The sequence below is a fragment of the Sceloporus occidentalis genome, unplaced genomic scaffold, assembly GCF_023333645.1.
Source record: "Sceloporus occidentalis isolate IW3139 unplaced genomic scaffold, rSceOcc1.0.p SCAF_2, whole genome shotgun sequence".
NCBI classification, from domain to species: Eukaryota; Metazoa; Chordata; class Lepidosauria; order Squamata; family Phrynosomatidae; genus Sceloporus; species Sceloporus occidentalis.
Window position 1 is genome coordinate 115,271,603 of NW_028316982.1, and position 13,322 is coordinate 115,284,924.

Below are 13,322 nucleotides of genomic sequence, written 5' to 3' on the forward strand. Positions count from 1 at the left end.
TTTACTCAAAAATAAATGTTTTTAATTGGTCAGCTAGTGCCTAGGTCTTAGGCAGATGATTGATCAACTAAGTATTGTTCTACTGACTGAAAGTTATAACTAAAATGTACAAAACATTATAATCTTTGTAATGACATCTAAACTAATATTCACAAATTATTAGTCTTTCATGACCACAAGGCACATCGTTCCATTTTCCATTTCCAAGAAGTTCTACACAGTCTTCTCCACCTGCATCATTTGGTTCATTTTTGCTCCAGTTTGTGTATCCTATTGTTTCTCCATCTGGATACTTAAATGTGCCCTCGATTAGCCTATCATTTATTCCAAGTATTGCATGCGTGTTATGCGTCCTCACTATTTCACGCAAAGCATCATTTTCAAGAGCATTCCTTGGAGAAGCGAGCACATGACCAGCCTGCACACATTTGGATTGAGCAACTTCATATCCGCCCTTGGAGCCATCTGTTTGGAATGTTTTTTCACCAACCCTTGTGCCATTAGGAACAGGTTGAGCTAAAAAGAAACAGAAAAGGCAAACATTTTATCTTGCAGCTGCAGCCTCCCAACTTCACTGGCTGTAGGGATCTGAAAAACCAGCACTAAAGTTTGTTACATTTTCTGGTAATTAAGGTAAAGGACTCCATATGCTACTTACCCCTCTGAACATGCACATGACCACATTCAATTCCAGTGAGACCCTTTAATACTTCATTGTTTTTTAATATTATGCAGGATCAGGTGTATGCAATGTAATGAGTGTTAAGCAGACTCATGGCTTTTGTTGTTCACATTTATTCAATTGGTAAGTTTTTATAGAGATATGTGTTTGCTTTGTGACAACTAAAACATTACACAGGGCTCATTTGTTTCAGTTTGCATTTCTCTTGAAATGTTTAGAATCATAGAATCATAGAATCGTAGAGCTGGAAGAGACCACAAGGGCCATCCAGTCCAACCCCCTGCCATCCAGGAAATCCAAATCAAAGCATCCCCGACAGATGGCCATCCAGCCTCTGCTTGAAGACCTCCAAGGAAGGAGACTCCACTACACTCCGGGGGAGTTTGTTTTTGGACTGCATGTTCCATCCACCCTAGAGAGCACTGCCAATGGTGGGGGATTCTGAGTGGCTCACATGATTCCCTTCCCTATCCAACAGAATTCTTATTATTTGAATCTATTCCAGACAAGCAGAATGTGACTGGGCTTTTCAGTGGCTTTTGATTCATTAATCATGATTTCCTTTTGCATTGCTTGTATTGGATTTAAGGCTCAGAGTGTTACAGTGGCTAGGATGATGATTCTATTGAACTTTGCTCTGTCTCTTGGCTTTTGGTCTGTGTGGTCCCATCTTGTCCTCCTTATTATAAAACAGGCAACTGTGGGGAGTTATCTGGATTCTTGCAATGCAGTGAATTGGTTTTTTAAGTGATTTTATCTTTTTAAATTGTATTCTGTTTTTTTAAGCAAGTGATCAGTTTTAATATTGTAATAGTTTAATTCTGTTTTAAAGGTCACTTTTGTATCTTTTTAATTGTCCTGTGCTTTTAAATTGTAAGCCACTTTGAGTCAAAATTATGGGGAGAAAGTGGGATATCTATAAATATAGCAACAACAACAACAACAACATTCTGATAGTGTGTATATTCAACTTAAGTTAAAGGAAGCCATGGGAACACACACACTCTGGCCCCATAGGTACTTGGAAGCAGTTGTAATAATAATAATAATAATAATAATAATAATAGTTATAAAATTTATTTTTATCCCACCTCTCTATGCAACACAATCGGGGTGGCTTACATTAAAATATATAATCCATATCCTCCAATCGCACCCCTTTAAAATACAATTAAACAGTTTACAATATAAAACATAACTTAAAATAATAAACAACAAACAGTGACTGTAGCAAAACAACAACAAGAAAATAGGGTCCAACTTGTGTGATGGATGAGGTTGAAAAAGCTGAAACTCATTCTGATATGACAGAAATACTTTGTCCAGGGAATTTTTCTGGATAGGATGGAACTGAACTTTATATCAAAGGACTAAACTTTGCTTTGGGTCCTTCTGGATTTATTGTTGACTGAAGTGATAACAATAGGCAGGAATGCGCTGGTTGATACATCAGCTTTGAAACTGTCATAGAATAAGTAGATCCAGATAGCTGGTACAAAACATAGCCATACATATTGGAGCTCAATGACTGGGTTATATATTATGTCAGTTCTCTCCCACCAGTGTATCTGGAATCCAATTTAAAAGTTTTGATGTTGACTTTATAGTCCTAAAGCAAATGCAGGAAACCTGTGGCCCTTCAGGATTTTTTTTTAAAAAATTACAGCTCCATCATCCCTGAGCATTGGCCACACTGGCCACAAAATATCACCCAAAAGCAGTGGCTAAAATAAGTGTCATTGTTGCTACCAGCATCATGTGAATATCAAACCACACCAGAATAAAGGATTGGGAAAAAACAAGACACAAAATACAGAGACTTTCTGCCAGTATCAAATTATGGTATTTCAATCTTAATAACAGAGCTAGAAAGAAGTTAGAAAGGACATGCTAAGCTAGAAGTATTCATTTTGGAGAGCTGATCTTAAGCTTCTGATGAATACATGTGTGTCAAAAATTAAATTTGATCAGCCAACTTGAAGGTAAGTTCTTAACCAAATACCTCTTTCTTCAACTTTAATGTCTGGAAAGTATATTTGTGTTATACTCTGACCCACATTTAATGCTTTTAAAAATGGCTCCTTAGTTATTTAAACTATTTGCCTGCTTCACATGGGATGGGGGATGACTTACTTCTGAGTATGTGTGTATTTTGTATTATTTCATTTATTTATATCCCACTTTTCTCCTGCTATAGAGTCACAAATTTAAAGCAATATAAATTAAAAACAATACAAAAACACTTTAAAAGTATAAATAGAATATAACATTTTAAAAAGCAATCAAATTATAAAGTTAAAACATTAAAATATTAAAATGTATTTTAAAATGTATTTTTAAAAAATATATACAGAGCTTAAAATCTAAATCACACAGCATTTAAAATCCCTATCCTCATCAGTCTGAAAAAGCTTGATGACACAAAAATGCTTTTACCGGCTGCTCAAAGAAAAGTAGGGATTTGGCCATCTTGGCATCTCTATGGAGGAGTGTGTATAGGAGTGTATTATCGACTTGCCTAATTTTAGCTAAATGCGATATTTTGTTTCACTTTTTATGAAGCATATTATAGATTCCACACCCATAACTACTTAATTCCTTGTTTGATTCAGCATTGCTCTTCCAGCATAAGAGTTTATCACACGGGAGGCTAAATGCCCAACTTCCATGCAGAAAATTTTCAGACACATCAGGGGCATTGAGCATTAATCCAACATTAACCTGCACAGAAAGTGACAAAATTGGCCGCTTTTTACTTTTGGGAAAATCCCAAAACTAAAAAGTGGCAAGTTTTGTCCACTTTCTCTGTGGGTTAATGTCAGATTAATGGTTAGGGCCCCGGACGTCATCTGAAAATAATCCCAGTTTTCTGAGATTTGTCCACTTTCTGTGCGAGATGCCCCCTGACATTGTCTGAAACAGATCCCGCTTTTGTGGGATTTTCCTGATTTAAATCCCGTTTCTGCACAGGATAAACTCCGTGTGATGAACTCCATAGTATACATTACAGAATAAAAAGTTGGATTGTAGTAGCTGTGGTAGGAGCAAGGTTCATTCAGTCCCCAGAAAAAGAAACTGAAACTAAACAGCCAACCCATACCACTTGCCACCTTTGGTTGCAACTGAGATATGCAGCAATTTACCTTTCACTATTTTGGTAACCTCTTCTTTTACAGTCTGTAGTTCTGCCTGTAAAGCCTTCATCTGTGTTTTAAGGAGCTCCAGCTCTGGGGGGAAAAAGATTTTTGTTAGGTCAAAGTCTTACATTAAGTACTGATGCAGCCATGTATGTTAAGAGAACAGAACTTTCAGATTGGGCCAAGATTGTAGTGTAAATGGAAAAGAAGGGGGCAAAGCTTGGGGAGAGTCTATGCTTAGGAAAAAGTTCAAATGGACTCTTTTCTGCCCCACACACAGCCACTCCAGAACATTTTTGCCTCCTCTGCACCAGTCCTTGCTGTGTGCTTTGAATTTATGATGAAGTGCTAGGCACATCACAAGCAGAAAAAATCATTATTTTAAAGCCATTTCAAGCAGGAAAGGTATATGGCAACTGGCAGTGATCTATGCTGGAGCTGTGGGAAAGGCAGCACAAGCTGACTGCACCATGGTGGCACCTGCAAGGTGATCTGTCCTGCCCGTTCCCCTTCCGCAGTCCAGTGTGAATCAATTGGACAGTGCACAGAATACACCACTTTCCTGTAAACCCCACACTAAATTGTGCGTTTTAAAAATCCGCTTTAAGACATTTTAAATCCCAAGTTTGCTGCTGATTGGGCCCTTGATCATGGGCCTTGGTCATTCCATATTTGGGGCAAATGCCATGCACAATGTGTCCTGATCAGCACAGATTGGCGGGGGGGGGGGGGTCCCCTTGTGTAGACTTGACCTTTGAAACGTTCTTTTTTTGAACTACACCAGCCACAGTCACCAAGCCAATATGCACAGTGGTCATATTGGTGAGGAGTTCTGAGAATTATAGTCCAAACTCATAATGTTTCCAAGTGTTGATACAATACTGACATCAGAATCTGACATCTCACACTCTGGCAAGGCTCAGACACCCTCACAGGGCCAGCCACTGATGCTTCCCCTTGATGCCCTTTACTTCTTTTTAGTAAAGGATATCTGGTATTCTATGGGATGAAACAGAACATCCTGAAGGAGTAGCCTGCCACTGCCCCCTTTGGATGCTGGATCGGGGCTGTGGCGACCGCACACTGTGGCTCTGATCCAGTGTTTTTTCAGGCCAAGAAGCAGCAGCAAAATGCCACTTCTTTTTGGCCCAGAAAAAGCGAGTGCTTGCTGTTGACGCATGGCTCTTCCCCATTTCTTTGGTGAAGCGTGTCTAAATACTGCACTGAAGAAACATTGTGACACTGCCACTATCTGGTTGAGTGATGCCACTTTGGGGGTGGAGTTGTGGCATGCAGGGTGCACTCACCTTGCCCCACTCCAGCCCAACATCAGCCATTTTGGCCAGTCTGTACAGTCCCTATGTTGTGTGCCTCTAACATAACATTCTTTTGGCAAATGGATGCCTAGATCCAGCTACCCAGTGTCTTTGCATCACCTGTATTGGATATAGGCCTCTAAATCTGCCAGAGCACAATGGCAGGGGGACCAGACAACATTTTTTCTTGTGAGTAATGTTAGCTGTAACTACAATAAAAGCTCATCTCTTCTGCACCTGCCTATTTTGGTCCTGAGAAAAATCACCCTCTCTCCTCTCTGTTTGATCCAAAAGGGAAACTATTTGATGCCAACATTAAACTCCCCCCCCCCCCTTTGTTCTACCCCCAGTCTTCCTCCTCCTCCTCCTTTCCCTCTTCCTCCTTCTTCTCCATAGCTCACAGTTCTGGATTCCAAAATGTTGCAAGAGAGGGAATCCCCTCATCATGTTAACATGCCTATTTTAGGCCAATATCATTTCAGTCCTCACTGCATTTGCATGCTATCCCCCCTTGCTTTAAAGGTGTGAAGGGGACTGTTAACCCAGTAAAACTTACCTGAATCATCACAAGTTCCAGGTGAACCTTTCTCTCCTGTGGGACCATGATCTCCTTTCAATCCAGGAGGCCCAGCTTTTCCTGGGGGACCCTGGACCCCTCGTAATCCTGGCCATCCCATGGATTGAATCAAGTGCAAAAGCAGACAAAATAAAATTAATAAAGGAGCATAATTTTGCTTCAGGAAAACTCTTGGTTACTATATTTCATAGCTGAAAGAAATAGGCACCAATAGATTGCAGGATGCTTTTTGAAAATGGCAAAAGTTGTGATTGTTGTTGTTATATTATGTGGTACTTTCTTAATACTATGTAGATTATTGCACTGCTAATTCCCACCAGGATAGATATAGGTTGTAACAGTAACAGACAGATATTATCAGACAGTCCATGGCTGGGCAATAGGCAGCCCATATCCAATCCAGATTTTCCCGTAACTTTTCAAGAATGGGATTTTCCCATTCTTGAAAAACTGCGGGAGAAGTCTGAATTGGATACAGGCTACCTACTGCCTGGTACAGGGCTGTCTGATAAGATCTGTCTGTTATGGTTACAATCTATGTCTATCCTGTCAGGGAATTGGCAATGTGATAACGTGATAATCGTGTTAGCTTTACTGCCAGTATAGACCCAAGATGTAACTTTCTTAATGTAGATCTTATAGCCTTCACCCATTACTGGGCAGTATGCAACCTGTATGCAACTCAGGCTTCTCTCACAGCTTCTCAAGAATGGGATTTTCTCATTCTTGAAAGGATGTCAGACAAGCCCAGAGAAGCCCAGCTTGAATACAGGCTGCACACTGCCTGGCAATGGGTGAATGTGATAAAATCTGCCTTAAGAAAGTTACATCCTGGTTCTATCCTGGCGGTGAAGGTAATGCAATATTCTCCATAGTTATATAATAAGTATGTCAGGCTGCAATCCTAAAGATGGACTCAGTTGAATTACAGGACTTTTGCATAAAAGAGCTTTAGATTCATGCTGTTGAACTGCAATTCTGTGCACGTGGAAATTGCGTGGGCAAAGACTCAGCTGAATTGGGATTTATTTCTTAGAAGATATATAATAGTACATGTCCCTATGTGTATATGTGTATATATGTGTATATATAAACAAAAACTGAGGTGCTTTTGTAAGGTCTTTTTTTTTTTTTTTTTGCTGCATTTTCACCTGATGAGTCCATCTCCATTCCACCTCTGTTCCTCAACTGAATATGTATGTAGAACTTTATTGATAAGGACACAATCTGTATGTGATGACCTTCCTAATCACAATAAACACTATCAACCCAGTGTGTTAATAGGAGGGTAGTACCTTGCTCTCCCTTTTCACCTTTAGACCCTGGGAACCCATCTCTGCCTGGTAATCCATTAGCACCAGGACTTCCATCACGGATAATGCAAGCATTCACTTTATCTTCACATCTGCACTGGTCAGGATCAGTTGTTTTCACCAGCACTGTGCTCAGCACAATGATGAAATAAGCTTGCAAGTACATTGCTCAAGGGTCTTTTTACCTGGAAAAGAACAGCATCATAGAACTAGAGTTGACTTCCTAAAGTATGTTGCAGAAGCACAAGATGTTCCTTCAAAGCTCAAGATGTGTCTATGAAAAATTCAGCAATAGCGGACAAGCCCAAAGAATGTGTGGAGCTAGTGGCCAATTATACTCCATAAAGCATACTCTGGTGGTTAATTTGAATTACAAATGTACATAAGCGGATTTTTGTTCTTGGTGATGGACAGCAGTCAGGCAGAGGAACAAGGTCAAGCATCCACCCATATTTAATTGAGGAGAGGTGTTCTCAAAAGCATCCCTGCTTCAAATTTAGGCATAGATGAGAATATTGTTTTCTGCTTGTAAATTCTTTCATAATTCATACAAATAAATTCATAATCGTGAATTTCTTCAGATTCAGGTCTGAAAGAACAGGACTTTTTTACTTAAAAGAAAAAAAGAAACATGGAAAAACCAAAACTTCCAGAAAACATATTTAGGTGTAGCTATGTTGGTCATGGAGAAAAATATAATAAAATCAAAAATTCATGGAGCAGTGATACCCTTAGCCTTTTCTATCAGAGAGCTCTGGTGCCGCAACAAATGGCAATTCCCAGAATTCCATAGCATTCAGCCATGGCAGTTAAAATGATATCAAACTGGATTATTTCTGTAGTGCAGATGCAACCAGAGTTGATGAACTAGAGTTTGTTTGTTTGAAGCTGGAGGACTTTATCCTTATCAAGGACTGACAACACCACATCACCTTAGATTCCTCTCTTTGAACTCAATGTAGATACAATTCCAAAAGTAGCTGGAGCAAAATGGATTTCCTTATAGATAAAATGCCTCTCCTTGGTTGTTTCATCATTGAAATTGTCATAATGAGAGCCTGCACTTAAAATTTTACCACTCCTGGGTCCAATAAACACATGTGACAGGGGAGTGCATTATCCCTTTTATGTTTTTGCTGCATGGGGGTTCCTCTGCTCACATGTAAACCATTAGGCTGAAGAACTGAGTTTCTACTATTGCTGAGGAGAGTCTTCTTGAATGGGGAGGCTCTCCTCTTTATAGCACTCCTTTTCCTATCAGGAAAGTGATAGATGCAACATTGGAGGGACACAGAGCTAGCACACTTCCCCTTCTTATGCAGTTACTGCTGTAGCTCTTAGAGAACATCTGAACAGAGATAAGTTTACATTTCAAACCAGGTAATTATACATTTCACTGAGGCTCCTGTCATTCACAAATTACTTGTGAACCAGACAACCTTGCCAATATTTCCTATGAAGAATATTGCCTGGCAACAAGGGAGAATAAACCTGCCAGGTCCTAGGGTTCTCACCACTGTTATGTGTTCTGTCAAAAAAACCAAGTAAATCATTTTCTGGTTTGGAGATCAGTAGTGGAACAGAAGGGGGAGCACCAGAAAATGTAAAGCTTATTATACAGGAGATGTAATTGTCTGGATTATGAGCTAGATTTTGTTGTGATTCCCAAACTCTTCCAGGTCTTCTACGTGTTTTGGATTTCAACTCCAAAAAACCCCAACCAGTTTGGCCAACTGCCAGGAATTCTGCTGAAGTCCAAAGCATCTGGAGGACTGAAGTTTGGGAACTACTGAGCTAGAGCTTAAATCATTTTACCACATTGCTTTGTCAAAGTCTCCCCCCCTCCACAGCATTGCAGTTATGGATAGTCAAAGTAATTTCACTATGTGAAGAACAGCAGGAAAGAGTGTGCCCATGCACTCAGTAAAGAAGCACAGTTACCCAAAGCCAGCCAAGTTATTTTGATATATGTGGGGGGAAAACCCATAAAAAACTATGGATGCCTGCCATGAAAGCCTTCAACTTCACTTCACAAGCACCTTTCCTCAATTACCCAGGCAGTGTACTGCAACAGCAACACACTAAATAACAATTTGCTGTCCCTTTATGACACCCAAAATCTGCCTATCTTAGCCTAAGATAATATCAATCTGGTTAATGAGAAGGCCAGCCTCGACAGCAGTCTCACTGGGCTTTAGGTCTTTATAGCATAGTATCTTGCATATTTCTAAAGTTTCTTATCTAAGCTCCCTTCGACTGTTGATCCAAGGACACGGTAGCTATGCTGTTCCTTCAGGAAGAGCTGGTCAGGTAAGTTTTCATGTTAGTTATTTCTCTGTAATGATTGTCAATGTTACAAAGATGGCATGAGATCTTATATATAAAGTCTGTTTGCTTTCTCATCAAAATACAATTGACACTCTGGTAACAGGTTTATGTATAAGGAGTAAAGTTTCAGGAACATTTTGTCTTACATTAATATCTGCACATATGACTTTGCAAAATTTATTGCCTGTCCTGAACTGAGCTTGTGGCTACACCAACACATTGGAATTCAAGCCAGTTGAGTTCAATTTAATTCAGTTGTTACACAGTCCAAAGCAAGTCTTTCTGAAGACACTGGGATGTACATCTGAACAGATGTACACAGAATAGCTTTATTAAATTAATTTGGCCTGAAATGTATAGTCTCGCTGATTCCCCATGGTCTCCTCCTCTTGTCTTTGAAAATCAAAGACACTGACTGAAATATGCAATGTTCTACATAATGGTAATAATGTAATAAAACAAAACACATAGAATAATATTCAGTAAAATATTTCCACCCTGAACTCTAAACATGGCCCCTCTTCCCAGCCAAAATAGAAGAATGGATGCATTCAAGAGTTTTTAATTCTTCACAGATCATCTTGGACTTGCTTCCAGAAATCCTACCAGCCAAGGAGGCCTATGGCATTTCTCTAGCTTTCTACCTACATTTTATTCTTTTAAATCCAAAATCATGATTTTTTTCTGTCTTGGTACTTCTTGCATAACCCACTTCTCTTTTATTCCCAATCTTTTCTCAGCACCAGAAAAGAAGAGGTAGGGAATCTCTTACCCCTTCTGAACAGCCTTATTTACATACACACACATATATTAAAAGAATGTTACTTTTTTCATCTCTTCAGTTTCTTTCTTGAATATAGATAGTTCTTAAACGTTGGACTCTTGCTTCTTTTTAAATTTGCTCTCTCTGTCTCTGTCTCTGCCTCTGTCTCTGTCTCTCTCTCTCTCTCTCTCTCTCTGGGTGTATATCTGTCACTAGAGTAAAATTTTAAGAAAAAGGGATCTCTGGACAATCCCTAGGAAAGAAGAAATGACGAGCAATTACATGATTTTGCGAACAGATTATAATTTTCAGATGTTCACTTCTGTTAGTAAAATACAATGGAAATGTCAGCTTATTGCTGCCCCTGGACATAACTTAAACATCTAAAGCAAATATACTCTGCTTAATGTCAACATTTTGAAATATTCCGGATGCCTTAATTAAGACGTACCTGTACTTGCTTTTGTTTAATCAGATGATACAATCCCTCACAGCGTTTTCTGTTCTAGAGTTTTACCAAATGCACTGTTAAAAGTTTACTGTGGTTTGATTTCTGCAACTCAGTATGCTACTTTTTCTTTCTGTGCCATGTGATGTCAAATGTAGTTTCTTTTCTCTACCTGGCTCCCAGTGGGACATCAGCCATGTTATGCAATAGGGCAAAACTCTTTGCTTTCTTGTTCCTGGAAAAAGTTTTTTTTTTGCTGCTGTATTAGGTCCTAACCATTAGGAAATAAATAAATAAAGGCTCCTATGAACATTTAGACACCATTTTTTTGCCTCGTTCAAATTTAATATTGGAATGGCCTTAACACATCAACCCAAAGTCAGTTGTTTTAGCACTCTGTCCATAGCTGGTGTTAGCCAGATTTTTTTCTGGAAGATTTTCAGGAAGTTCCTGGTAAAAAATACCACGTTATTTGCCTCAGCCTGTGGTATTTGTAGGTGTATTATAGCTGAATATATTTTGTTTGCCTGTTATCTAAGAATATCTCTGTCCCAGTTCTAGTGTCTGCAGCCAAGTCTACCTAAAAGTAACTTCAATCCTGGAGCTCTAGCATTTGCTTTCAGTTTGAGACACTTTTTAGACATCAACCAAATTTCTCTACCCATAAGACCATTCCAAACTATTGATCATTTTAGTTTCAATATTCCTTCCTCAATTCTTTGATGCCCTTTGCCAGATGGACAAATGGAGTACACACCCTGGATGAGAAGTAGGCATTATGTGGCCCCCCAGATGTTATTGGATTCCAACTCCCCTCACCATTGCCTGTGTTGACTAGGACTTACGGGAGTTGCGTTCTATTCGGAAGAACACATTTTTCCCACCCCTGAACCCCTATATTAGAGATGCCTCGCAACTTATGGTGATCATATGAATTTGATAGTATTTTCATAGAATCATTTTATTAGGCAAGGAATACTTAGAGGTGGGTTTGCCAATTCATTCCTCTGAAATATAACCTACATCACATGACATTCACTGGCAATCTCCCATCCAACTACTAACTGGAACTGGCCCTGCTTAGTTTCCAAGATCAGATGGCATCTGGTACTTCTAAGGTATTTAGGCCATGGCTGACCTTCCATGTAATCAACAATATCATTTTGTAGATACTGACTCTTAAGTGGTTATATGACTATGGGTAGAGGTTTCCATTTGTAGACCTAGACTGTTACCTAAGATCCTTTCATATGAATAAGTGAATAGTAGTGGAAAATATGGATGATCAAATGGGGAGGGACAAAATTATGTTGGATTCATTGCACCAAGTATCTGGGATTTAAGTACAACACTTGGGTAAAATTTCACAGAGTGCCCATAGACCAGGTGCCACCAATTTTCTTTCCATCCAGATGGTGCTGTATTGTAAGTCTAGAAATCCCTGAGACCTATGTTGGCTGGAGCAGCTGAAGGTTGGCCAGCAATCACTGGGCTGAACAAGGTTGTGTGTCATCCTGCAGTGGAGGGATAAGGGAGTGGCTGTTGTTGTGGTTGTGTGCTTTCAAGCTATTTCTGGCTTATGGTTACCCTAAAGTGAAACTATGATGGGGTTTTGATGGTAAGCAACGGTCGCCCGCCTCGCCGGGCAGACCGTTTTGCCGCTAGACGCAGCTGGACTACAAGCCCCAGAGTGCTCTGGGGCTTGCCTGGCTCCCTATTGGTGCGCGGGGGCGGAAGGGGCGGCCCTTCTGCTCCGCGATGCTCTGGGAGCCGGTTTCGTTGGTGCGGGGCTTCCGGTCCTCCAAGGCTGCCCATTGGTGGGCTGGGCCTTGGAGGCGGGGCCCCGCACAGCACGCAGGGAGGGAGGGGCCTAGGCCTATTTAAGGCCGTGTTGCTGGCCCCTTCCCTCAGTCGGTTGCTTGGCTTTGAGCAGAACGGAGCCAAGCTGTGGAAGGGAGCAAGTCTTGGTGCTTCTCCCGCCCGCCCACCGCTGTTGTTAGGTGGTTTTTAGTCACAACTTGGTGGCAGCATAGGCCAGGATCTGCATGTTGTGGTACCAGGGCTATGGAGCTCTGGTTTGGGAGTCAATAGGTACCTGGGGGCGAATAGGGCAGGCGTTTGGCCATTGCGGGGGCCAGAACGCAGGAGCGCTTCCCGGTGACTAGGGGCTTTGTGAATTGGTGAGTGCAAGACAAGGTTTGCGGTCAAGTTGTGTTCCTTAGCCCCTAGGTCATCCCAAGCACCGGGTGGGTGCCCGGTTTGGATAATCAGACTACATCGGGTGGTTTGATTGCACAGATCCTGACCTTATGCTTTGTGCCAACCCTACCAATTGTTTGCAAATAAAGTTGTGGCCTTACTTCCAACATGTTGTACTGTGGTTATTTGACAGCAACATCTGAGGCAAGAATTATTCAGAGGGGTGTGTGTGTGTAGCCTTTGCTTTCCTCTGAAACAGAGAGTGTATGAATTGCCCAAAGTCACCTAGCAGATTTTAATAGCTGAGTAGGGATTTGAACCCTCCAGTCATAGTCCAGTGCTCAAACTACTATATCATGCTGGCTGTAAATAAGGGAATGTTTGACTTTATATCCCACAGGTTTCTGGTACCATCAAAGCCTGAAGGAAGAGACTCCTCCCTCCATAACTGTCATCATTCGGCCTGAGAGGGAGTGACCAGGCAGGCTCAGTTCCACTAGGGCTAGCCTAAAGAAGAAGCGCCCTCCCTCCAGTCCATCTGCCTTGGTCCAGGCCTCAG

At 40.8% G+C, this 13,322-nt stretch overlaps 1 protein-coding gene across 2 annotated transcripts in view; it reads right to left on the reverse strand.

The window, feature by feature from the left end:
- The window catches only part of LOC149318904 (pulmonary surfactant-associated protein D-like), a 14,625-nt gene continuing 1,303 nt past the window's right edge, over positions 1 to 13,322 (reverse strand). The window contains exons 1-5 of one of the 2 annotated variants that reach the window (XM_089510659.1): positions 10,568 to 10,680; positions 7,008 to 7,210; positions 5,692 to 5,799; positions 3,826 to 3,909; positions 1 to 516 (exon numbers count right to left, since the gene is read on the reverse strand). In XM_089510659.1, the coding sequence (XP_089366785.1) occupies positions 143 to 516; positions 3,826 to 3,909; positions 5,692 to 5,799; positions 7,008 to 7,191 (750 nt within the window). In that variant the 5' untranslated portion in view covers positions 7,192 to 7,210; positions 10,568 to 10,680 and the 3' untranslated portion in view covers positions 1 to 142. Of the gene's footprint in view, positions 517 to 3,825; positions 3,910 to 5,691; positions 5,800 to 7,007; positions 7,211 to 10,567; positions 10,681 to 13,322 lie in introns of those variants that run through there. The other variant, XM_089510660.1, reaches the window with a different exon arrangement.